Here is a 27346-nt window from a genome sequence, read left to right as displayed (position 1 = left end):
AGGAAAAAGGAGTAGTTTATGAAGGAAGTTTACGAATGGTAACTCTTATGTGTTGTGAATACTTTTAATAAAAAACTTTTATAATTCAGTTTCATTCTGCAACAGATCGTGTGACAGATCGGTCATAGGAAATGCCCAAAAAAAATTCCCTTAAAATTTGAGCCTTAAAATTAAGATTTAGTACTCGCCATTTGGGTTTGAAGATTTCCCGCACAAAATACACGTAAGTTTTAGTAATTTTAATAAAGCACCCTAATGTGGGTGATAACATAAAATTGTTGGTACATTGAATTAATCTTTGATTTGGATGTGTAAAATGCAAATTTCTTGCAGACCCTAGGTTTAAAATTAAAGCACCTATTTGCACCCCTATTTTCACTCACTGAATTTTGAAATTAAATATCCAATTAAAGACATATTTTATTTTTTCGATTCTAAAATTTCTTTTTATAATTTAAATATTTGAATTTATTATATATAGGTGAACAAAATACAGAAATCCTTACATAAATAATGAGCAATGCCTTCTGCACGACCTGGTAGCCTTAAAGATCCAGAAATTGCTGATCTCTTCTATAAACATGATCCCGAAAAGATATTCGAAGACCTCCGTGAAATCGGTCATGGATCGTTTGGTGCAGTTTACTATGCCCGATGTAATCTTACCAAAGAAATTGTGGCCATTAAAAAGATGTCATATACCGGAAAACAAAGTCTTGAAAAATGGCAAGATATTTTAAAAGAAATACGGTAAAATAACAATTTTATTCTAAGAAAACTGTGAATTTAAATAAATTTGATTTCAGATTCCTCGGGCAACTAAGCCACCCAAATACAATTGAATACAAGGGTTGCTATCTTCGCGAATCCACAGCATGGCTTGTAATGGAATATTGTGTCGGGTCGGCTTCAGACATTATAGAAGTCCACAAAAAGCCATTACATGAGGAAGAAATATCGGCAATTTGCTGTGGTGTTCTGAGTGGTCTGAGCTATTTGCATAGTTTGGGACGTATCCATCGTGACATAAAAGCGGGAAACATTTTGCTCACGGATAATGGTGTTGTTAAACTTGCTGATTTTGGAAGTGCTGCCATTAAGTGTCCTGCAAATAGTTTTGTTGGTACACCGTATTGGATGGCGCCTGAGGTTATACTTGCTATGGACGAAGGGCAATATGATGGAAAAGTTGACGTTTGGTCTCTCGGTATAACTTGCATTGAATTGGCCGAAAGAAAACCGCCATATTTTAATATGAACGCAATGTCTGCTCTGTATCATATTGCACAGAATGAATCACCAACGCTTTCGGTAAGTTTGATAATTGCAAGCAATTCAGAATTTTCTAAAAGTTGTAATCATATCTTATTAACACTGAAGTATTATTTATGTATATACGATGGACATCCTGTATAATGAAAGAAATAATGATCCCTATAACGTTAGTCGTTCGTATTAAAACGAAAAGAAAACGACTTGCTTTATTAACGCCAATTTGTGTGCTATTCGACCTTCTTCCTTATGACACGATAATTACTTTACACAAACCTCAATTTTGGCGCCCGGAGCGAATCGTTTTTGTGTCGTTACAGTACGATTTACGTAATAAGGGCGAATGTTCGGAAAATTCCTTACATCGAAACTAGTTTTTTCACATTGAACAAAAAAATTAAAATGTATTAATCATTTACATCAACTTTTTACTTCCGATATACATACATATGTAGGTAAGGATTCTTGAAAAAAAAAAATTGAATTCGAAATAAAAATCAGACATGACATAAAGATGATAGGGAATGCGAAAAAAGTGGGTCTCGCAATTTTGTCTGTCTATGTCTCTGTCTCTATCTCGAGCTGCGCGCTAAACCACAAAAGCGATTGACTTCAAACTCTGTAGTTAAAAGTTTTTGTTGATTCCCTAGAGGGAAAATCGAAGTGTTTTTAGAACCAAAATTAACGGTTCTTGCCATACAAATGAAAAATTTTGAAAAAAAAAGATAATTTTTAGATTTTATCATTTTTTAATTTTATTTTTAAAAAGAGATCAATGAGTTTTTTTGAAACTTTATTTTTATGTGTCGATGAATATTTCCTTTTTATCATTTAAAACAAAAATATGTATATAAATTCTAACTACAATACATTTTATGCGTATTATTTAAAATTACATTAATAAAAGAATATTTCTCAGAAATTGTTTTGAAAACTCATAATTTTTAATAAAATAAAATAACCGAAACTAAACAAAACAAATTTACACCATATAAGCAATAAGGAAACTGAATCCAAAAACGTGTAAGTAAGTAAAAAAATATCAACGTATTTCATGTGCCGACAACATCTTCAATACGCCGATTTGTATTTTTATACCTTTGACTTTAAGAAACAAAACAATGTTAATAATTACAGTATTTGTACTCAATCAAATTTTACAATTTAGTATACAGATAAATAAAATTCGTACGTAATGGGTATGCATTCTCGTTTAGACTCCTTTTTTTTAAGACCTGAATTCAGACGTGTTTTTTTATATTACCTATTTGTGTTGAGATTATATTTCAAAATTGCTCGATGTCATATCCTCAAACCAGTTCAAGAGATCTTAGTTAAAACTAATGACTAACTTTTGAAATTATTCAATCATATAAAGACAAATTGAAAAATCTACCCATGAATTTCTAGACACCAAGCTGGTCGGATACATTTTGTAACTTTGTTGAATTGTGTCTGAAAAAATTACCAACGGATCGACCATCCTCAACAAAACTACTGACACATTCATTTGTAACGAGACAACGTTCCGAGACGGCACTTCTCGAATTAATCGCACGGACAAAAGCCGCAGTACGAGAACTAGACAACTTAAACTATCGTAAAATGAAAAAAATCCTTATGGTGGATGTAGAGACTGAAAGTGCAATCGGTGATACAGATGATCAACAGGACGAGCATGCCGGAGGCGATAGCAGCAAAAGTAATAGTATTACATCGGAACATTCTATACATTCGGTTGGTGTGTCAGCGGCCAGTAGTCAAGTAGTACAGAAATCCAACATTTTTATTTGTCGAATATTGATTTTACTGACACTTTTTCTTTAGAGCTCTTCATCAAATTCAATACCAGCAGCAAACCATGGTGCACCTCCTCCACCCAATTATCACAATATCCCGGCAGCTGGAGCCGTCTCAAGGAATTCATCGAGACATCGTAATCTTCCACCATTGCCAAATATGATGCATATGAATAACAATGTTACACCAACTAACTCGACTTCGGTTGTGCCCGCACCTGTGATGCAAAATAATGCTGGCGGTGGTGGAAGTGGCTCACCAGCTTCCTGTGGAATGATGAGTGGCGGACAGGGCGATCGTATGATGATGCAAGCACCTCGGTATCTGCCTTCACCAGCAGCAGCTGCAGCTGTTTACGCTGCCTCATCACAACAAGCAATATCCAATGCAGTGAACGATCATGGGCCAAACAATTTCGCAACAATTCGAACAACAAGCATTGTTACAAAGCAACAGAAGGAACATATGCAGGTGAGTTTTCGTTTTTTTTAGTCAAATAAGCGTTATTAGAGTAGCTAAAGTCTTGTGATCCTTACAAGATGTTTTCTCATGTGTTTACTTTCTATCTGTATATTTTTTTTTGTTTTTAACCTTCTTTAGGAGTTTCCGTATCTTTGTTCAGCTTTATGTGGAGGCAGTAGTAACTGCACGGTATTATAGCAAAGTTATTTTTCTAACGTACACGCTAAATGCTAAAAGTAAAACAAAAATAACTCCTATAAATTACATAGATTGGATTGTAGTGATTACAAATTAAACGAACTGCCGCTGAAGTCTGTTACGTACGTTAATTATATTGGTTGCATTCGTTTCATTTTTGTTTTAAAATTTCAGTTAAAACTGTTTGTTTTTTTCTTGTTGAATGTGAAGTTGGGTTATTCTTGTTTGATTGAATTTATTCTCTTGCTAAATAATTGCTTGCTGATAGATTTTTATCACATAATGTTGGTTTTTTGTTTAAAGTTTCCCTTGTCGTTTGTCAAAAGATTTCATATATCATAAATCATTCCAAGTCCAATTTGCTATGGTGAAAGGGTTTTGCAAAAGACAAGGATTAGCCTCTTTTTTCGAGATTAATTCTATTTAATTAAATATTATTAATTTAGAATTGTTATTAACTTCTTCATACATTTATATTTAAAGTAAGTAACATAAATGTATTTATACACATATTAAGTTTGTACAAATTCAGGGAAGTTAAAAAAGCCTGACGTATTTCGCGTATTTTTTTTTGTTATTAAAAATTGTTGCTAAAAATACCCTGACTCGTGCTCCAGAAGTCTCCACATACATATGTGTACCATGTCGATGTTGAACATCATTTGGAAAAAAGTGTATTCGTATTGTTAGGTTTGGCTTCATGTAATTATTCTTAAAAGGTTATTTCAATATGAAAACAAGCTGATTTGTGCGTTTAATTAAATGAAACTACAACCATGACCAAAACTACTATAAGTTAACTTAACGTCCAGTAAAAGCAGAAAGAAGAATATTTACTCGACAGCTTTTAAATTTCACTGTGAACGCACTCTTAATCCAAACGAAAAGTTTTAAAACGCTTCAAAAACAACAAACTGCTCTGAAGTCACACGGAACGTTTACTCAAAAGAACTTCAAGCACGATAAAATAAAATGCACGACTGGGGCCGCACGTACTTGCCTTTGCAGTTCAAAGCACTTTTATGTTAGCTTACTTGTAGATTATAAGAGCTGCCTCTATATACATTTTTAAGAAATTTGGTTGATGTAGGGGAAGAGCCGGCATGGAGGCCAAATGTTAGTTAAATACAATTTTATTTTATTTGACTTGATTTTTTTGAGAAAAACTAAAAATGCAGTTTTGCTGCAATTACTTTGAATATTACGTATGCAAAATTTTATCAAAAACATTAGAGCCATTTTTCAGAAAATTTCAATAACTCCATAATGATGTACGGGAAGAGCCGACATCCGCGATTTAAAAAAATGTAAAGACCACATTTCCACTATCCGTATTTTTTGAGAAAAACTAAAAACGCAGTTATGTTAGAACTATGTACAGCATTACGTGTGTTAAATTTAATCAAAATCATTAGAGCTGTTTTCGAGAAAATTGCAATAACTCGAACATTTTGTATGGGAGGTATACGTTCTAAGTGAGATATTAAAAAACAAAAAAAAAACCAACCTAGGAAATTACGAAAAAAACATCCATACCAAATTTCAACAAAATCCGTCCACCCGTTTAGGCTGTAGCTACTTGTACAGATGGACGAACGGACGCACAGACCGACGGACGTCATGACGAAACCCACTTTTTTGGACTTCTCCATCATCGTAATCTTAGTTTTGATTCAAACCTCGATTTTTTTTTTGACACGAAACCAATACTTGCCCTATAGAGCAAGTAAAAATAATTTCTCATTGGACTCTCAAGTCGACTCAATAATCGTATGGTTTGACTTTTGATATACAGAGTATTCCAAAAGTAATAGTCTAAACAAAATACGTTGAAAGAACAACTTAAGGACTCTGAAAATGTGGTAATTTGTCCATAACAAACTTTTCGGTTTTCGATTAAATGCAGTTCTTGTGAAATTTTTTAAAAACCACTACTTTAAATTAGTATTTTGCTTCCCCTATCTATAATTGATTTTTTTTTTGTTTTTACAATTCTTTGGTTAAAACATTGATTAATGGTTAAGAAAACTTAATTTATCAAAACCTTTTTTATTTCGTTTAGCTATTTTGTTACAAATTAGTTTATAGTTCGAAGTTTTAATAAAAATCAATTTCCAAACTTCATTTTAAAATAACACCCTTCGCATGGTTTGACACTGGTTTATCATTTAAGAAACTTGCTCTGTAAATGAAGTTTTCAAAAAAGAATAAAACTTTTTAAAATTGTCTTTAGAAAATGATACCAAAATTCGAATTCAATTTTGTCTCACCTACTCGCGGGACTGAAGCGATTTAGTTCAAACTTGAAAGTTATGTGTTTTCTAAGGTTAAATTGACCAAAATTAGCGGTTCCTGAACAAAATGGAAAAGTTTGTTTTTCTTAAAAATGGCTCAAACGGTTTTGATTAAAAAAAAGCAAATAAGGTGCAGGTTTTTTCAACGGTACCTGTCTTAGAAGCGTTATTTTTTGTCTCGCAAATTAGGTAACCGATTTCAATGAAAATTTGTATACAAAAGCGTACTATGTACTTACATAGTAATATGTTTTTTGAAAATAGAAAAAAACAGTTCTTTTAAATATTATGTATTTTGAAAAATCAATTTTTTGAAAACGGGTCGATAATTTGTTTTTATGTGTCGAATAATAATTTCTTAAGAGTGACATACTTTTTTTTATTTTATTTAAAAAGAACTATTTTTTCCAACAATTTTCAAAAATAAAAAAAAAATCTAAAGATTCTTTGCTAAATAAGCCTTTAAGTGCCCTTTTCGGTTTTGAGTTATTTATATTTCTTTTTAAATTAAATTAAAATTAATCCTTTTATTTCTGAACTTTTACACACAAAGCTTTAACATTCTTAGCAACTTTAATATAAGAGCAAGTACGTGTGACCCAGTATCGCATTTTATTTTGTATCTAAATCAGTGTTTTTGTGTCTAAATCAGTGTTTTTCAAAGTGTGCCAAATATTGGTACAAAAACATAATTAATGCAAAATAAGAACAAAAAACTGAAAATTCCTCAGTGCGACAATTGTGTTTGTATGCTATTTAATAAATGTTGAAATCTTGGATAGATCTTTGATACTTTCTCTTCCGAATTATTCAAAAAAGTTTTAGAAGTCAGAAAAATGGTTTAAATTTTCAGATTTTGAATCTTGTAAAAACACCTATAACACTGTGTTACAAAATAAAAATCATGTCAATTACTTTGGAAGTGACCTACCAGAGGTTGAAGGTTTTACTGGGTACATCATATTTCGGCACTTCAAATTTTTCGTAAACCCTCAAAATTTCAAGTTATCGTTAAAAAACCGTTTTCAACGTTTTCAGATTTCAACGATTTTTTTCTCAGCCATTTTTCGGTGAATTTCAGATTTTTTACAGTTCCAAACAGAGGAGTACTTGTTCGTTTTGAAAATATTTTTTTTATAATGCTCAAACACCAAATTCGGTTTAGATTTTATGAGCTGAATCTCAAAGTACAACATTTTTTTACCTTTTTTTTTAGAGTTCGGAGACCGTTTTAAGCTAGTTTCATTGCTCTTTTTATGCTAAATAAAATAAGTTTTCATTCATATAAATTAGTTAGACATTGTGGAAGTTATGATTTTTTTACTCGAGAAAGAAATTTCAATATTTTGCCAAAATCCCCAATTTTCATTTTTTTTTTGCAATTTTATCAAAATTTTGACGGTGTTGGGACAAAACTGATTTCAGATTCGGATTCAGCACGTCAAAATACATAAAGATAGGCTGGTCCGGTCAAAAGTATTGGCACATTTTTTTTTTGGGCTTGTTTTATCATGGGCTAGACAAAATGAACAGTATTTAACCCTTTGTTCCCGGAGTAAATTTTTTTCACGAAAAATTACAAAAATCTTGAGAAAAAGTTTTGATATTTTCTAATTACACACGAAAACGAAAAAATAATGATTGAACTAGTAATTACATTGTATAAGCAATGTTTTGAGCTGAGAGTACAAAAGTTGAAGTCAATTTTTTAGTAAAAAAAACTAAAAGATAAAAATGCGCGTACAAACCAATGTGTTTTAGCAAAAAGTCTTATTAAACTAGTATTAAGATTGGAAAAGAAAATTTTCTGATGAAAAACATGTTTACATATTCCATAGATTGAAGAACAATTATAATCATTCTCTTTCAGTGTTACAGTTATTTTATTTTATAGCTCTAAGCGTAAGGTTATTTGAAAAATTGAGAAAACCCTCACAAATCCTGCATTTTTTTAAACTAAACATTAACTTTTATACTTTTTTTGTTGGTCGTACTACTCATAATGCAATAGCTCATGCAACAATTTTCAAATTTTGGTTATTGCAATAAAAAATAATTTTTCAATAATGGTTTCATGGTGAAACCACTAGGAAGCAAAGGGAAACAAATATATAGCTGAGCAACCAAAAACTATATCAAAATTTTTCAAACGTTGTTACAAAGAATAACATTTTTTCTAAAAATTAAAATAATTAAAAAATATCAAAACTTTTTCTCATGATTTTTGTAATTTTTTCGTGAAAAAAATAAAAAAAAAAACGGTCCTCAATATTGATTCTATTGAAGAATTCATTACAGGAAAATTTCTGCAAGACTACTGCAATTAAAATTATTATCACCAGTTATGAAAATAACTGTAAGGCACTCTAAATTTTTTTTATCTTAAGCAACACGGGAAAAAATTTCTTCGCGAATAAGTAAAACCTTATTAGACCAAGTTCTGATGGGGTACAGTGAATACAGCTACGTATTTAAAAATATGTACTGAGAAATAATTATAGTCTGAGGGGGTCGCCAAAATATTTTTCCTCTCAAGGGGGTCGTGAACTCAAAAAGTTTGAAAAACACTGGTTTAGAAGATATCGCGATTTTAAAATGTGTCAAATGTCAAAAATAACGGTTCTTTGCCTATTGCTTTTAAACGATAAGTCCTATCGAAAAGTTGTCTTTTAAAAACTGGTAGGTAATGTGCTTCCCTATATAATTTTTTTTTGTTAAAGGAGTCGTTCAAAAAAATTTTTTTTTTTCATTTGGTCACAATATAAAAATCGCGATTTTTTTAAATATATTTTTAACTCACTTCATAGACTATAACTTTTTCCATGCTAAAGATGTGCTTTAGTAACACTTATCGTTTGAAAGGTAGTGCGGGCAAGAGAGTGGTGTTTTTCGAAAATATAGTTTTTTGTCTATTTTCGTCAAATGGTCAATTTCATCTAAACAAATTTCCAATAATTATGTGCTCTTTTACATAATTTAATACTCAGATCTGTAATTAAATTAAAAAACAATTTTTTTTTTTTAATTTGGACAAAAATCAAAAATAACAGTTTTCCGTACTTGAGGGTTCTAAAACGCAGTTTTTGAAAAATATTTTAAATTTATTTTATGGTCCATGATGTTTTCCATAAAATAGCTTAAGATGTGCCTTTTCGTTTAGAAGATATAAGGTTTCAGAGAGAGGTCTATCGTCTATACGAAAAAATCGCTTATTTTGTCTTTTTTGTTTTTTATACTTTAAGGTAAGTCTATCGTAAAACCTGGAAAAAAAATCGCATGGAGCTGAAAACTTGTACAGAGGAAATGTCATCCCCTTTTTACTTTCTCCATAGGGCAAGTATTGGTTTCGTGTTGAAAACAAAATTTGATGTTTTAATCAAAACCAAAATTACGATAATGGAGAAGTCCGAAAAAGTGGGTCTCATTTCCACAGCCGTTTAGGGTGGACGGATTCTCTTTAGAATTCTGAAAGTTGTTTTTTTTTTTATATCTAGCTTAGAAAGTGTGCCTCCCATTCAAATTACTCGAAAACGGTACTTACGATTCTGATTAAACTTTGCAGACGTAATATTCAAAGCAATTGCAATAAAAATGCATTTTAGAATTCTTTAAAACTTGTATACAGCCAGCTCTTATAATCTACAAGTAAACTAACATAAAAGTGCTTTGAAGTGCAAGAGCGAGTACGTGCGACCCAGTCGTGCATTTTATTTAAGAATTGAAAGATTTTTTTAAATGAGATAGAAATTAGGGAGCTAAAAATGGAAAGCATCTATTAACTCAATCAATTCTTTGTTCAATTAACATCTTCTCACTTTTAATTCGACGCTTTTATGATCTCTATGTCGAGGGAATCATAACTCTCCAACGTATCTGCTTGACAATAGTTCGCCGGGTTGACCTCAGAAATTTGAGGTTGTGTATTGTTTCATTTCTGAGGCCAACTAAATGCTTTATTTGCATTTGTTTTTAGGCCTACCTTTCTTCTTACTTCGTATTGGAACATTGTCAAACAACTGTATACATTTTTATTCAATTAACTAAGGGACATTATTAATTAATAATGTATAAGATTATCTTCTCAATTTTATTTTCTTCATGATCCAGATCAGATCATTGTATTTATAAATAATTATATACAGGGTGTCCGGTAGAAAATGGATAAGCCTGAAATGGCTGATAGGTGCACTTTTGACTGTTCTGAAACCGAATAGAAAAAGTTTCTATCGCAACCAGTTTAGAAAATACTAGCTTTTTTTCGTTCAGTGTACTTTAAATTTCATCATCTTACGTTTTCTTTAACCACAACCACGAATGAATGAATTTTATAAATTTCTTATTTTTATAATTTTCTACAATAATGGCTCACTACATAAGTTAAGTTAAAAGTTTTTATAACTGTTTTGATGTTTTTGAAGTTTTTCGATGCAAAATGTAAAAAAAAAAATATTTTATGAAAATTTTCAAACACCTGTGGTATAAAAAAAAATCCATAGGAACGTAGGTGGCCAACTTTATGCGCGTCCAAAGGGGATTGCAGAATGGTAAAAGTTTTTATCAAATCTAGAGTTACTAGCAAGTTATTGGTACAAAAGTGCAAAAAAGCCTATTAATTTAATAAATTATTTTAACTGTAAAATCTTAAGTTTTTCACATTGCTGCCACAAATGCATGGATTCCATTAGTTTTTTTAATCAGTCATATTTTACAATAATTCTTCTTACACATAACTACTAAAAAAAGTGTTATAACCTTTGAACAATGGCTATAAAAAAATAATTTAACTTTTTTTTTATTAAAAAAGCGTTATAACCGTTGAACAACATAAAAAAAAAAATAATTTAACTTTTTTTAATGCAAAGTAGAAAAAAATATATTTGTTTGCTAATTCGCTAATAACCAGTTTAAAAGATAAAATAGGAAGTGGCTCACAATATTAACTGTAAATTAAATTGCATCTAACAAATATTGGATGTTTTTCGTAGCCCAATAACATTGGGAATTGAACAAAAATTCGAAAACATTGCAACATTTTCGATGAGGTTGCATTGGGCCAACGGGACCGAAAATCTCAATTTTTCTTTAAAACGAGATCATTAAGAAGTCAAAACTCAAAACAAGCTGTCCCGATGCACAATTGTATGCCCATGCTTAAACTTAGCAAACAAATATTTTTTTTTCTACTTTGCATAAAAAAAGTTTAATTATTTTTTTTATAGCCATTGTTCAACGGTTATAACGCTTTTTTAATAGTTATGTGTAAGAAGAATTATTGTAAAATATGACTGATTAAAAAAACTGATGGAATCCATGCATTTGTGGCAGCAATGTGAAAAACTTTTTTTTTTTTTTTTTTTTTTTTTATTAAATTTCTTAAAATTATTAATACATAGTTAATACCTTACATACAATAATAATATTATATAGTAATTGTAACAAGATTAATAATTTTTAGAAGAAGGTATCATTCTGTAGCACTTGTGTGACTAGAGGCGAATGATCCGTCATTTTAAAATTTCATTTTTTTTTTATTATGTGTTTATGGGGTAATATGTATTATGAAATTACAAAATTACAAAAAAAGAAATTAATTCAAATTGCAAAAGAAAGACAATTTTAAGTATGAAAGCTAGTTGAAAAATAATTTGTTTTGATATCAAACTCAGTTTAAAAATAATTTGACCATAGAACTATCCACAGTGAAAAGCCAATTCCTTACTTTATTTATGAACAAATTTGATTGCTTTTCTATTCGTATTTCAAATGGTAGTTTATTAAAAAACCTAGGTGCCGCCGCAGTGTAAAATTTATAAAAGTGTGTCCTATTAGATAAAGGAATATTTACCATTGCCATGTTATTCACTCTTAATCCATAAATGTTTGAACTTCTCAAGGTAGCACTATAACCGCTTCGTAAAAAAAACACTTTCAAAACCTTAAAGATATAAAGATGAGCTATTGGAAGCACCCGAAGATTAAGGAAAAGAGGCCAGGTACTTGTTAGCCTGTTGACTCTACATATAAGTCTTATCATATGTTTTTGGGCAACATTTAATTGTTCTATTGTGCAGTTGTATATTCCACCCCAACTAGCAATACCGTACTGTAACTTAGAGTGCGCCAATCCATAGTATATCTGCAGGAGAATTTTAGCTGAGCAGTGGGGTTTCAAAAGATACATTTTGCGCGTCACGGATAACATATATTTTTTTAGTTCATCTACATGCGGTTTCCAGCTCATGTTTTTATCAATTAAAACACCTAAATATTTAAAGCATTCAACATTTTCAACTTAAAAACAATTTGTACACATAAAGTCATCAGAAAAGTTTTTTTTGCCACATGTGTGAGCTGATAAGGCAAATCTTGAACAATTAGTGGAATGGAAATAAACCTCACATTCATCAGGGTAAGGACCCTTTAAGCTACAAATCATCATTTTAGTTTTTTCGCTTATAAGTAATTCATGTTTTGCAAACCATTGCCGCAGGATTTGTAAATCCATATTAAGCTTAACGGTGGAGTCAAACAAATTTTTATCCGAATACGTAAAAGTTACGTCATCAGCAAATGCGGTAACTTGACTTTTGAAGTTTTATATGAATAGTGAGTTAATATATATTAAAAATAAAAGAGGTCCTAAAACGGATCCTTGAGGAACGCCAATATTTATATTTAATTCATCACTATAATTGTTGTCAAGTTTCACACGCTGACTTCTTTCTGAGAGATACGAAGAAAACCATCTATGTATAACTCCTCTCAATCCAGCTTTGTACAATTTGTCTAAAAGTATACCGTGATTGACCATGTCGAAAGCCTTAGTCATATCTTAAAATTTTACAGTTAAAATAATTTATTAAATTAATAGGCTTTTTTTGCACTTTGGTACCAATAACTTGCTAGTAACTCTAGATTTGATAAAAACTTTTACCATTCTGCAATCCCCTTTGGACGCGCATATTTTTAAAAAAGTTGGCCACCTAGATTCCTATGGATTTTTTTTTTACCACAGGTGTTTGAAAATTTTCATAAAATATTTTTTTTTTACATTTTGCATCCAAAAACAAATTTCAAAATTTTTTCAAAGAAAGGATGCAACAGTTATAAAAACTTTTAACTTTTTATGTAGTGAGCCAATTATTGTAAAAAATTATAAAAATAAGAAATTTATAAAATTCATTCATTCGTGGTTGTGGTTAAAGAAAACGTAAGATGATGAAATTTAAAGTGCACTGAACGAAAAAAAGCTAGTATTTTCTAAACTGGTTGCGATAGAAACTTTTTCTATTCGGTTTCAGAACAGTCAAAAGTGCACCTATCAGCCATTTCAGGCTTATCCATTTTCTACCGGACACCCTGTATAACAAAACAAACATTGCAAGGTCAAGAAAAATAGCATCATTTGCGATTAATTTTTTTCTATAAAAACAAAGCTTAAGTTTTTAAAAAAGCTTTACTCCTTAGTTTGATTCAATCTCTTTCCAAAATAGAATAAAACAAATAAAATTTTTATTCGGACTAAGAAACAAACAAACACAAAACAAATAGGTCGAACTAAAACAACGACCAAAATTATCGTTTTTATACTCTTTTATTATTACAATTATTTATTACAATTGCTCAAATTTTGAAATTATAAGGTCGAATATTTTAAGCCCTGTTTATTAACATTTTCAATTACTTTTAAAAATGTAAAACTTATCCACCAATTTATAAACTTTGAGCCGTTTATTCCTAAAGCCTTAAATTCGAATTTGAACATCTTTAATAAAATGAACTTTTTTTTATAATTTGCTTGCACTAAAAGGGTTTTTTCTACTCTTAATATGTATTAACACAGTACGAGTGTTAACTTGAACTTGGCTTTGAATCGTATTTCCGTGATTTATAGTAATTTATTCGAGATTTCACTAGTTTAAGTTAGAGTTTCGACTGTTATTGAATTTGAATTCCTGCCAACTAATGTCTTCGTTCGCGGTACAAGTGGGAATACATTACAAAGTATTACCTGAGGTTCTTTGTTTTTTTTTTTCGGTTAGAGGATTCTTTCTCGTTAATACTCTGATCCTCAAGCTCATACATCAGCTAGCTCAGAAAAAAGTTAAATAGTTCAAGAGCTTACCTATGTATATACTGAGCGCAGCACACTTTTGAGCTAGTTTACAATTTGATGTTTTTTTCATTTATTGATTCCACCGGGCTAGTGGTTCATTATAATGAGTAATGACCCTAAATTTGTAAATAATCTTTCAGTCTTTGTTGATTTTATGTCATAAGGATTTCTTTTTGGTAAAGCTGTATAAAATAAATATTTTGAGATCTAAATTACAATGACAAACAATATAACGGTGCTAGAATTTGGCATTTTAATTTTTAATGAAAATAATAAAGAATCTATAGGATTCATACTTGAATAATCCAAGGGATCCCTGAATTAACTTCAACCAATGCCTTTTCTTATAATAATCCCAAATTTGTTATAATAATAAAGTTTAAGGGGTCAGTTATAGCTATCATTGAAATCAATCTGGAAAAATTTTTGAATGGTTATTTGACTGTGTTGCCTTTTGATTAGAAATGCAAATTACATATATATTGATCGATTGGATATCACACAAAGAATTTTTTTTTTTGAGAAAAAAAGTTAATTGAATAGTTATTGTTTGATATGAATGGGTTTTTCTTTTTCACGGACCGAAATTCATTTTCCTGAACACCTGATAAAATTTAGCTGCTGAAATTCAACCAGGAAAACAGACCTGTCATGAAAATTCCAACGATTGGTTTTAATGATGAAAACCAATGATAGGTACATAGCTATATCTGGCCCCTAAAAAATTGTGTTAAAAAAAAAAATTAATCTTAGATTTCAAATAAAACAAAAATCAATAGCGAGGTAATGTATAAGGGTTTGAAGAATTTTGTCATGAATTCTTATTTAACCGAGAGTTCCGAGAGAGATCTTACAGAAAAAAAATCATATGAGATTTTATTAGATTTAAAGATTCGGCGTTGAATGCATTTTTTTTTTGTGTATAAAGGTTTAAATTTTTAGGCTCATACCTTGTAGCAAAAGGTACAAAATTATTTTTTTTAACCAATAAATGTGTATAAAGTGTCGCTAGGGTGAAAATTGCGTATTGAAAACTTCCTCATTTTTACACATACATACATACATTGTGTATATTGAAAACTTTTTGAAATTTCACGGGCGTTTTTGTTTGAGCACAATGTTTTGTCTGCCAAATTTAAAATGGTGTCTTTAATTAAATTTAAAAAATATATTATCTCTATAAAAAACCTTTATTTTATTTTAAGGAGGAGATGCATGAACAAATGTCTGGTTATAAACGAATGCGTCGCGAACATCAAGCTGCCCTTTTAAAGCTGGAAGAAAAATGTAAAGTAGAAATGGAAGCACACAAAGCGGCATTAGATAAAGAATATGACATGCTATTGCATAATTTTACCAGAGAACTAGAGAGATTGGAGGTAAGTTTAAAAATATAGATACAAAAATTAAAGTTACTTTTTGTTTTACTTTGCACCTGTAAATTTTTAGGCGAAACACCAGCAGGAATTGGAGCGACGTATTAAACAAAATGCTGCCGCTGAGAAAAAACTTCACAAAGATATTTCCTCGAAACAGGAGGGTGATCGCAAAGCATTTGACTTGAATCGAAAGAAAGAGTACAAAGCAAACAAAGAGCGATGGAAACGGGAGCTATCAATGGATGAGTCGACACCAAAACGCCAACGTGATTTGACTCTACAATCGCAAAAGGATAATTTGAAACAAGCTGAGGCCCAAGAGGAACAGCGGCTTTTGCGGGTACAGAAGCAATATATAGACATAGAGATGAGGAAATTTAAACGAAGGCGCATGATAATGTTGCATGAGTTGGAGTATCAATTGCTCCGAGATGTAAGTATACAACAAACAAAAAAAAATCAATTTATAATCAATTTATGATTGTAAGTTAAATAATTTTTATTTTTTTCCAACAGGAACTGAGTAAAAAGCAATTCCAGTTAGAACAAGCTCATTCAATGCTGTTAAAGCATCACGAGAAAACTCAAGAACTAGAATATAGGCAACAAAAAAGTGTACATAATTTAAGAGAAGATCAAGTAAGTTAAACTATTTTAGATTTTGTTCTTAATTTGGAAAGTGTGTTTATTTTTTAATTGCAATATTGCACTTGCATTCCTGCAAGCTCTTGTACACTCGTACAGTCAGGGTGAAGGTAAATACTATTTTTCATTGGTTTAGACTTGGCGCGCATTCCTTAGTTTTTTGTGCATTTCACCCAACATCATCAAAGTAAAATTCTCAGATTTTTTTGACACAAATTATATCCATTCAATTCATTCACAACTGTTTTGTTCTTTTATATAATTTTCTGCGGTACGCGGGAGAAACTTGTTGAAAGAATAAATTTAATTTTTAAGAAATATTGGATATTGCATCATAAAATTTGGCAAATTTACCGCCACGTTTTTTCCAAGAAAGAATTCAATCCCTTAACCGCTTACATAAAAAGATTTGTATCAAATGATTTAAATACAAAAAATCAGTAAGTTATTCCTCAATTTGAGCAACAAAAGAAAAACATTTTAGACGTAATAGTTTTTTCACTTCTTCTTCAAAACAATTAAAATTAATTTTTTTTTTTTTAAGTTGAAATATTTCTTTGTGGACGGTCATGACGTCATGAGGACAGAATTTGGACAGAATACGTGTTCGTATTAATACGACGACACGAATTCTGTTTCATTTATCATCATCATTTAACTTAATCCATTATAATTTTTGAATGGATATTTGACTGTGTTGCCCTTTGATTAGAAACGCGAATTATGTATTGATCGATTGGAAATCACACAAAGAATTTTTATAAAGAAAAAAAAAAGAGAATGATAGAAATTATCAATGACAGAAATTTTCAATAGGTCTGTTTAATAGCTGCGTTCCTTTGGGAACATTTATCTACTGCTTAGTACTTAAAGTTGCTTTGAACTACTTTTTCAGTATAGCAAAAGTAGTTCAAAGTAGTTTTAAGTACTAAGCAGTAGATAAAAGTTTCCAAAGGAACGCAGCTAATGAATGATTTGCACAGAAAAGAACAGAAAAGATTCTAAAAGTACAGGTTTGTGTGTTCCATGAAGGAAAACCTTGCCCTAAACTGTTTTACAAACAGTCGTTTTGTGTTCCATGAAGTTGTCCAGCGCAGTTTAGTTCAAGTTTTTCTGCTCCTACTTTTCAATTACTAATTAATTATAATTTATTTAAGTGAAAAGTTATAACAAAGAAATTTGTTTTAATTTTCAAAACTGATAGGCAACAGTCAACCCTATAAACAGGAAGGTGTACTTTTCTGATCTTTTTTTTTGTGTCAGTTTTAACGAATTTGTGCTGTTTTGATCTGTTCTGTTCTAGTTTTTCTTCATTAAACAGACCTGATTGCTATAAAGGAGCCAGTTATAGCTATCGTTGAAATCAATTCGGGAAAATTTTTCAATGGATATTTGACTGTGTTGCCTTTTGATTAGAAATGCAAATTATATATTGATCGATTGGAAATCAAACAAAGAATTGTGCCCTTAATTATGAAAGTGGACTAAGTCACTCCTAAAAATGGTCACTCTAACTATCGGCAACGGCAAACCATTTCAATACTTTTGCTTTCAATAGTGGGTCCAAAAACCTATTTGTATCCATGTTCTGATTCGACGAAATTCCTGGAAAAAAATTCAAAATGGAATGAAACTCATTTAATGGAGTTTCTGTACATGTGTCAGTCAATAATCTTATCGGCTGGAATAAGCAATACTTTTAGGATACGATTACATCTTAACCGAAAAACATAAAAATCCGCCAAAACCCTTCCATGAAAATATTCTAATGCAGCTTATGTTTTTTATTCTCACAATCTTATCATGTTCTTTTTTGTTTTTTTTATCGTAAGATTCTATTTTCACCTATTCGGATGAAGATTTCATTTCTTAGATTATAGATTTCGACACTACTTTTTTTTTAAATTTAAGTGTCGAAATATTTTTTCTCAAGGCATTTTGACATTACTTTTTCCAAAATTCTTACATCTAGAAACAAAAGAATTATTTCAAGGCGTTTTGAAATTAATTTTTCTAAAATTAATTGATCTTTGATCAATTCCATTGTGGCTTATCAACACCAGCTTTTCATTGGGAAGTAGAGATTAAAATTAATCTATTCTGATTGAGTTCACAAAGGAATTTGATAGTTTTTAAATAGGGAAAGTAGGAACAAAATGATTTTAGGTGTTAAAATTTAGGATTTACATTGAATACATCCGAAGAAGAAGGGGTAAGTGGCAAATTTGTATTTTTGAGTAATCGTCGTTTAAAGTTTTTGGTTTACAACTTTTTGTACGGAAATGAGAGAGATTAGAAAAAAAGACCTAAACGTAACTTCTAAACTAATGACGCTAGATGAATGCCGATAACACCAACATTTAAGTCGTCATTTGACACTATAACAAATACGAAAGTTCTGTTATATCAGATGCGTCAAAATTGGTCCATATTCATGGTTCTTTTATAAGCTGTGGCTTACTCATATAAATTTAAGGCTCAGTTCTTAATCAGTTTTCTATGAAAAAGAACCTAGTTTAAGCTCTTATAAGCTGTAACCTTGTCGCTTCTAAGAAAAACTTCATAGACAATTAAGATTTAAGACTCAATTCTAAATAAAAAAGAACCTAGTCTCACCTATTTAATAACTTAATACTTCAGTGTTAGACTTAGGCTTAAAGCTTGGTCAATAGATGCCCAATATATTTTTAGATTTTAAACTTCCGGTGACAACACATTTAATATGCATGTACATATTATGCTAGGATTAATTTAAAAAAAATCTTTTAAGGGATAAACAATTATTTATTCAATCAAAACACTTCATTGGCTTGAAAAAAAAAAAAATATGTATGTGTATAGTTCATGAAAAAAAATTGATTGTCAAAATACACAAAGAAAGAAAAAATCAAGTCTAGGAAGGTCGAACACCCCATGTTGTCATGGGAAGATTAAGCGTCATGTTTTCAAGGAATGTTGGCCACAATCAATTTCAAAGTCTAGCAAAGTTATATTTGCATAGGTCGTTGCATTATCAATGTTGTTTCAGAATGAGGATTCGAATTATTTTTAAGCTTACAGTAGTGGACTGGTATCATTATAGCTGTAATTTTGCTAACAAAACCCTGGTATTAACACTTTCTAAATCACACTTAGATTAACAAACAACATGATACAGAACTACAAAATCAAAAGGACTACATGGAAAGAGTTCGTAAGGAATTGGTGAGGAAGCATGCCCTCGAAATAAGACAACATCCAAAGAGTTTAAAGGTAGAGACATTAAGACTAAAATTTGTGGTGACATGTTCGTAAACGTAATTCTTTTTTTTTAAATGTGGTTTTTAGCAAAAAGAACTTCAAATACGCAAACAGTTCCGTGAGACATGTAAAACTCAAACAAAACAATATAAAAGGTATAAGGCTCAAATACTCCAAACGACGGCAAAAGAGCATCAAAAAGAAGTGATAAAACAATTGAAAGAAGAGAAACACCGAAAATTAACATTGTTAGGTGATCAAGTAAGTTTGTTAGTCACAAGATTATAAAATTGTATTTTAATCGTCTGTAATGTTTTGTAATTGTGTTCATATAGTATGAACAAAGCATTGCTGATATGTTCCAAAGTCAGAGCTATAAACTTGACGAAAGCCAAGTAATTGAATGCCAACGAACAAAGGAATTGTTGGAATATGAACTTGAAGTTCTGACCGCTTATCAAATTAAGAATAAGAAACAAGCCCAGGAGCAACGTGATAGAGAGCGCAAAGAACTAGAAAATCGCGTTAGTGTTCGTCGAGGTCTGCTTGAGAGCAAGGTAAACAAAAAAGAATATATCATAGATCTTTGTATACAAATTTCTAATTAATGTAAAACTTAATGATAAGATGGAAGCTGAACTTCAGCAGTTTAATCAAGAAAGAGCAGAAAGGCTTAGAATGAAGCATGAGAAGCAAGCTAAGGAGCTGGAATCGTTTGATGAAGAGTCGGCTGCATTAGGCTTCAGGTGAGAAATTTTTTTATGTTATGCTAATTATTGACCAACAAAATTTAACTTAACTGTGCAAATTGGGAATATTTTTGCTTTTAAAATTGATTATTTCAGAGCAGATATGAACCTTTTTTTCACCAAGAAATAATTTTCTAAAAAAAAAAAGCAAAACAAATCCCTTAGAATGATCGCGATTGCTACAAACTAATAAAAAATAAAAAATATTCAAACATTGTCAAAAATCATCATTGCTACTTGCTACTTGCTTCCAATAGTAATAAGTTGATTTAAAAACTGTTATTCAAAAATGAATTAACTCATATCTTCTTAAAAATTTTCAATTTTAATTAAATTTTCTAAGGAAAAAATATTTTTTTTTTGTTCATTTAATTATTTGACAACAAGTAAGCATTACCAATTTCTTAAAAAATGAAACAAAAAGTTGAACTTGCGGATTCGTATTTTTGGCAAATCTTTCTTCACTGTGGATAGCCTCGCCAAAAAAATACACGAATTATTACATTTTACGCTTAAAAATTTCGGCATAAAGTCCTTTTTTAAAAAAGTAGAAATTTATTTGTATTCCTTAACATGACACATTGGGGCTATCATGAATACAAATTTCCCTGGAAATGTTTCCCATGTTTTAAACATGGGAACGAAAATGTTCATGAAAAGTTTCCATCGGAATTTATTGGTATCGGTAATCAGTTTCCCGTCATTTCATACGGGATTTGTCCCCTGAAAATAATTATCCAGGGAGATTCACGATCGCACAAAAAATTCCGAAAAATATTCTGGGGGATAGACAAATCCTCTCAAGATTCACGTTGGGCCCATTTAGAATCTAGACATTTTTATAATTAATTTAATTTCTCATATTATAATATTAAATAAACATTATGTATTTTATTTTATTCAGAAATAATTAATTCATATCCTTTTTTTAATTATTTTTTTTTTTCAGTGCATTATCCATAAACGAAGTATCAAGGGAGACTTACCCAGACGAAGAGGGTAGTTTATCAGGATCAATGATTAGTTTAGCACATAGTAATAGCTCTACAAGTTTTCCGGCTGGCTCCCTATAGCATATTAACGTAAATAATTGTAATGCAAATTATAACACTAATAATTACCGCATTTCTAGTGATGGTAAAAACCAATTAAAAGACGACGTTGAAGCAAATCGAATACAAACATCGCTTTCTTCAATGTTAAAATAATAAAAATAAATATATTTAATTAAATTAAGTAAATTAATTAATTAATAAAAAAAATTAACATAAACTCAAAGGTTAAAATTCAATTAAGCAAAATAAACATTCAACACCACAACAACCCGTATATAACACATGCAATGCATACATAATAATTAAATAAAAGATATATACAAGAAGGAAAAACTAAGAACATAAATCACACCCCATATTGCATCCACATTTCAAGGTATTTACTAAAATAAAATCAAAAATATTGAAATTCCAAATTTTAATTAAATCAATTACGCGCATTAAATAGTTTAAAAAATTACAAAACCTAAAGATACATACACCAATCATTTATAGAGTAACCTATATAAATTTGTAGAATTTATAAAATAAAACAAAAAGAAAACAAAATCAACATTAAAAAAAATAGTTTTTTATCCATTAATTAATTTGATTAAATAAATAAACATGTTTATAAGTACATGCAGTACGTGTACGAAAAAAAAAAATGCAAAACCCAGTTTTTCTACTCGCAAAATAATAAAAATCACTATTTTATTTTAGCAGAATTAAATTTCAGAAAAAAAGAAGCTTTTGCCGGATGCGGTACCAAATAACTATCGATATTACCTGGGGCCCTGCTATGTAACTTCGTTTTACAGTAAAAATGTTCGAATGCGCCAAATATTAACTGTAATGATTGCATAGTAAATTTCAATAAACCAACATCGAAGAATTCCTGCACTCCCGACCCGGGGCAACTCAACTCGACTCAAGACAACACGATTTTGTACACTCCGACTCAAATAGCCCGATTTAATCCTCAGCCCGACTCAAGATAGCCCAACTTTCCGTAGCCCGACTCACGACAACTCGACTTGGGTATTTTTTCGTGTTTAATGTGTGAGAACAATTTGGTTAGTTTTGTTGATTGGAATTCTTTGTGTCAACTAGAAAAGCAAAAGTGTAAATGATCTTTGGTATTGTTTTTGCACGAGCACTCCAACCACCAACCAATAATAAAATCCGTCATAATTCTTGAAAAAATTAAACCCGAACCTGAGTGGAGTTGCGATGTCCTGAGTCGTGCTATCTCATATTTTAAACACAAAATTCAACTCTTTTCTTGGCCGGAAGGAATTTTATTTAGTTTTTTTTTTTATCTTTTCATTTGCTCCAATAGCCTGTTTTCACTAGAGCCCAAAAAAAATTTTAATTTGAATTGACCTAATTTGCGAAATCATCTCATTTGGGCTGTAGTGAAAACAGCCTATAAAAGCCTGTTTTCACTAGAGCGAAATGAGATAATTTCGCAAATGAGGCCAGTTCAGATTTCAAATCAATTTTTTTGTAGTATATGTACGATTTGACATCCGAAACTCCCACCGTTTAGGCGGGAGAGGCAATTTTCTAAAAAAAAAACAATCTAAAATAAAAAAAAAATTATTAATTGCCAACGGCAGCACTTACAGTTATGAATGATACCTTTTTCAAAAGCCACAATTGTACGCTTTATTGAAATTTTTAAATCAAGTTTATATTTAAATCCGTAATATTGAAATTTCGATAATCGAATAGACGATAATCGTTTCACAGTTTGAGAATCTTTAAAGCTATTTTAATTCATGCCTTATTCAATATTTTCAAAACAGTTTATATAAATAAGAGTTTTCATTTCTTTAGAAGTGTTATTAGTCTAGGTGAGCTAGTAGTTGCCTCTTAGTCGGGTGGCCGAGGTTCGCCTCCCGAAATTGGAATTGTTTTGTTTTTTTTTTTGTAAGTCAATAATCGTCAATAAATAAACGATCTCTAAATAGGTCTCGTTATCGGAGAATTTATTCGTTTTTGGGTGCAATAAAGGATTTTATAAAAGTGTTAGAAATTTATTCCAATCACCGATCAAATTTTAAACTCCACAAACAAAAATAACCATTTTAAATTATTTAAAAATGTTTAACTACCACTATTCGCATTTTCCAAAATTGTATTCAATGTAACTAAGTTTTGGCTTTTGGGTCATTAACAAAATTCTTATCCGTTCAGCTAGGCAAAATATTTCGACGCACTTATTTTGGAAAATAAAAATTTTCAAAAATTACTGAAGATATGCATAAGAAGGCAACTTAGAGAGAAATCAAATTCTTTGTCTCTTCCAACGCATATGTACATACAGTGCTGCTAAAAACATTCCGGATTTTTTTTGTCATTTTCATCAAATAAAATTTTATAAGACAAAACTGAAACAAAATATTGTTTTAATATTTTTTCTAGGTCGTTCATATATCAGTCAAGCAATTTCAACAGAAAATAATGATCTTTAACACATACAAAAAAATTAAAAATTGAAAAATGAAGTAAAGCCAGAATTTCGGCTGTTAAAAACTAACCGGATTTTTTAATGTTTATGTTCAAAGTTAATATTTTGTTCAGAAACCTTTGTTTTCGAAAACTGCCCGGCACCAACGAGGCTTGGACGCGGCCAAATTAAATAAAATAGAACTAGGAATATGCTCCTAGTCATTTTTCAAAGCTCCAAGTACGTTAGTTGCCGAGGTGTGCTTTTTCTTCTCTACCTGTCACTTAAAGATGGCCCACAAATTTTCAATTGGGTTTAAGTCAGATAATTGTTACGGCTATTCCAAGCCAGGAGTATTGTCTTCCCGGAACTACTGTTTTACGATCTTATAAGAATTTTTGGCTTCATAACTTTCAGAAAGAGCCAATGTAAAGGCATTTCTTTCTTCTTTTATGGAACCATTATCGACTCCAACATCTCTCCATTCTGGAAATGATCCACAATTCCGTTGATTTGGTGTAACAGGGTAGAGCCTGCAGCTAGAAAAACCCCAAACTATCAATGATCCTCTGCTGTGCTTCACGGTAGGGAGCATATTGTTTTGGTATCAAACATGTCCATGTTTGAGCGCCTGGCTGCCATTTTACAATCGGAATAGAACAAGTTAAAATTGCTTTAATCATTAAAAAACATATTTTTCCGTTTTGTTACCGACTTCCAAAAAGGAGGAGGTATTCAATTCGTCTGTATTTTTTTTTTTTTTTTTATGTTTGTTACCGCATAACTTTGGACTGAGTGAACCAATTTTGATAATTCTTTTTGTATTGGATAGCTGGTGGCTGCAGTGTGGTCCCATTTCACTTTTTGCCATGGGAACTATTTTAAAAACCATAAAACCCAGTTTTGATCCATGGAAGTCGGTTTTGTTTTTTTTTGCTAAAAATGATTATTATCGAGCAATTCAGATGATTTTTTGTAAATACAACCATGATGAAGTATTTTTATTTTAAAATTTAAAGTGTTTCGTCTTTCTGCTTTGCTGCATTAATAAACACACCAATTCTGCAGAATGTTTGCAGGCCTGCGTTAGTACAATTTTCAGCAGTCACTGAGTGTTCATAAACGTCAGAAAAAAAAATAAAAAAATGACCACAGAATGAGTTTTGTTTAATAAACAAAAAATATTTACTTTTTTTTAATAACATGTAAAATTTGAAACCGTGTTACATTAGGGTGGCGCAAAAAAAATACATATCTTCTACTTTTCATAGTGGAATAAAAAAAAAAACGAGTGGTTCACATTTGAAACAAATTACACAGGTCTACAAGGTTTTTGGTGACGAGACTATGATATACTTTTCTATAGGTTTTCGGGGTGCTGAATTCGAATCTGAAGTCAGAAATATCCTATCAGCTCCCGTTTTTGAAATATGACCGTATATATATAAAGTATATCTTAGTCTCGACACAAAAAAAAAAATTAAATTTTGTTGACCAGTGTTATCGATGGAAAAAAATATTTTTGATTAGGGTGCGTTTGAAAAAAAAAAAATAGATTTAGTTGTAAATTGCTTTTTTCTATACTAATAGATATTTAATTCATATCAAAGTAATTAAATCGATTTTGGTTGAATTCCAAGAGTAAATGTAAAATATACCATTTTCTGAGCCCCCTAATGTGAAAACACCTACACAATTTTACATAAAATAAACTATGTTTTACGAATTTTTTCGAACAATGAAAAAAAAATTTTGCACCACCCTAATTAGTAATTATTTTTTTACAAAATTTACATTTGCCCTAATTAATTTTTTTTACAATATTTACATTTATTAACAGTAAAAACATCGAATCAAGATCCAAATAAACTTCTTCGCGAGTTCTGCAGATATAAAATTTTTGCTGCGCAATCTGCCCGACGTTGACGACATACTGACGTTTATGAACAGCAGTACTGCAGTTGGACTAAGTTAGTCCGATCGCAGATCTGACTTTATGAACACGTCTAACGCAGGCCTAAGTTAGGCAGACGTTTATTAAACCACACATCCTTTCATTGCCTACCTTTTTAGACAATGCTTAGTATTAAGGAATGACTTTTTTCCGATCGGAAAGAGATTAAGACCAAATCTTTCAAAGCCTTCCTTACTGTACTTTATGTTGAAGGCAGATTGAGCTCCTCACAAATCGTTTAAGAAGTCGCAAACGGATCTTTTATCAAAGAACTATTTATTCGCCACGGTGATCTTGAAGACGCGGCAGGTTTTACAAAAATAGACCCCAAAAGTAATGATGCAGGATTGTTCGGACTGATTTCAGGATTCTAAATATGTAAACTTCAAAATCGTACCTGATCCTTTTTTTGAGTTATAAGAATTTTTGCATACACTGGAGGGCATTTTGTCTTAGAATGGGGAAACAATTGTTAAAAAACAACGAAAAAAGACATTTTGATTTTGTATATGTTTTTCGAAAGCTATAATATTGTTCTTGAACTGAGTCTTTAATTTAAGTTGGTTGAGCAAATATGTTCTGAGAAATTTAATTTCAAAAACATCATTTTAGAAAAAAAAAATTTTCTTCTTCAAGTTTATTTTTTTTCATTTTTTTAAATAAAGGGTACAATTTTTTTTACATAATTCAATAGTCTAATACATTTCTAGTCGAAAACAAAAAAACACATGCTTATAAGAATTTTAGTTTTTGAGATTGGAGGAAAAATGTATCGCATCCCCAGAATTTTTTTTTTCCTCCTAGGCTATTGATTATGTCATTCAGAAAGGAACTAAGACGTTCACGGGTTTTTATTGCAGGAATCGTTCAATGGGTTATAAGAGAAGATAAAACCGCTGAGTGCTATTAAATGTGCTATTAAATGAAATTGAAGATAAAGGTGCAAAAGCCCCTTTTTCGGTTTTTTTAATATATCTCGTAAGCCGAGCAAAATATTGATATATTGCTTCTAGATCTTTTTGTAGAGAATTAAATTCCCTATTAGAATAATGTTTTTTTAAAATGGAAAAAAAAATTCCATACCAAAACAGCCGAAACAGTGATGAAAAAAATATCAAAAAATTCATTTTAAGTTTTTTTTTGCTTTTTTAGTTATATATTTTTTTTGGGTTGTGATAGGCATAAACATTGCTGTAAAAAAAAAGAAAATTAAATTTCCTTCAAAATGCTGTGCTCACTAAACTTTTTCATTGAAAATTAACCGAAGTATGGCCATTTGAATCTATTTTTTTTTCGCATTTTTAGTTTTACTCAAGTAATACAGAAACATTTGAGGGGAAAGGACGATAACTTAAGAACCAAGAATTAATAATGAGATTTTGTAGAGGGGTTAAATACAATCATTGTTGACTATGAGAGGGGGGGGTCTATCTTCCCCCGTTTTGGCGGGAGGGGAAATTTTCTAAAAAAAATACTTAAAATTAAAAAAAAATTATTAAAAAACAACGGCAACACTTACAGTTATGATTGATACTTTTTTCAAAAGCTAAAATTATAAACTTAATGTTGATTTTAAAATAAAGTTATTTTAATCAGTTGTTTTTGAAATAAACGAGTAAGTCGAGTAAGTATTTAACCTTTCTACAAAATCTCATTATTAATTCTTGGTTCTTAAGTTATCGTATTTTCCCTCAACTGTTTCTGTATTACTTGAGTAAAACTAAAAATGCGAAAAAAAGATAGATTCA

At 30.5% G+C, this 27346-nt stretch overlaps 1 protein-coding gene across 5 annotated transcripts in view; it reads left to right on the top strand.

Annotated features, from left to right (window-relative positions):
* The window catches only part of LOC129908236 (serine/threonine-protein kinase Tao), a 39189-nt gene extending 17430 nt beyond the window's left edge, over window positions 1-21759 (top strand). Inside the window, exons 2-14 of one of the 5 annotated variants that reach the window (XM_055984607.1) lie at window positions 482-750; window positions 807-1311; window positions 2683-3039; window positions 3100-3543; window positions 15348-15521; window positions 15592-15954; window positions 16038-16160; window positions 19302-19418; window positions 19494-19667; window positions 19742-19963; window positions 20034-20152; window positions 21105-21237; window positions 21288-21759. In XM_055984607.1, the coding sequence (XP_055840582.1) occupies window positions 521-750; window positions 807-1311; window positions 2683-3039; window positions 3100-3543; window positions 15348-15521; window positions 15592-15954; window positions 16038-16160; window positions 19302-19418; window positions 19494-19667; window positions 19742-19963; window positions 20034-20152; window positions 21105-21228 (2952 nt within the window). In that variant the 5' untranslated portion in view covers window positions 482-520 and the 3' untranslated portion in view covers window positions 21229-21237; window positions 21288-21759. Of the gene's footprint in view, window positions 1-481; window positions 751-806; window positions 1312-2682; window positions 3040-3099; window positions 3544-3738; window positions 3855-15347; window positions 15522-15591; window positions 15955-16037; window positions 16161-19301; window positions 19419-19493; window positions 19668-19741; window positions 19964-20033; window positions 20153-21104 lie in introns of those variants that run through there. The other 4 variants (XM_055984610.1, XM_055984609.1, XM_055984606.1 and 1 more) reach the window with 4 other exon arrangements.
* Window positions 21760-27346: the final 5587 nt, after the last annotated feature.

Source organism: Episyrphus balteatus, chromosome 2 (assembly GCF_945859705.1).
Source record: "Episyrphus balteatus chromosome 2, idEpiBalt1.1, whole genome shotgun sequence".
In the NCBI taxonomy this organism is placed as follows: Eukaryota; Metazoa; Arthropoda; class Insecta; order Diptera; family Syrphidae; genus Episyrphus; species Episyrphus balteatus.
The sequence above is the reverse complement of the archived record's forward strand: the minus strand, read 5'-3'. Positions and strand labels throughout refer to the sequence as shown.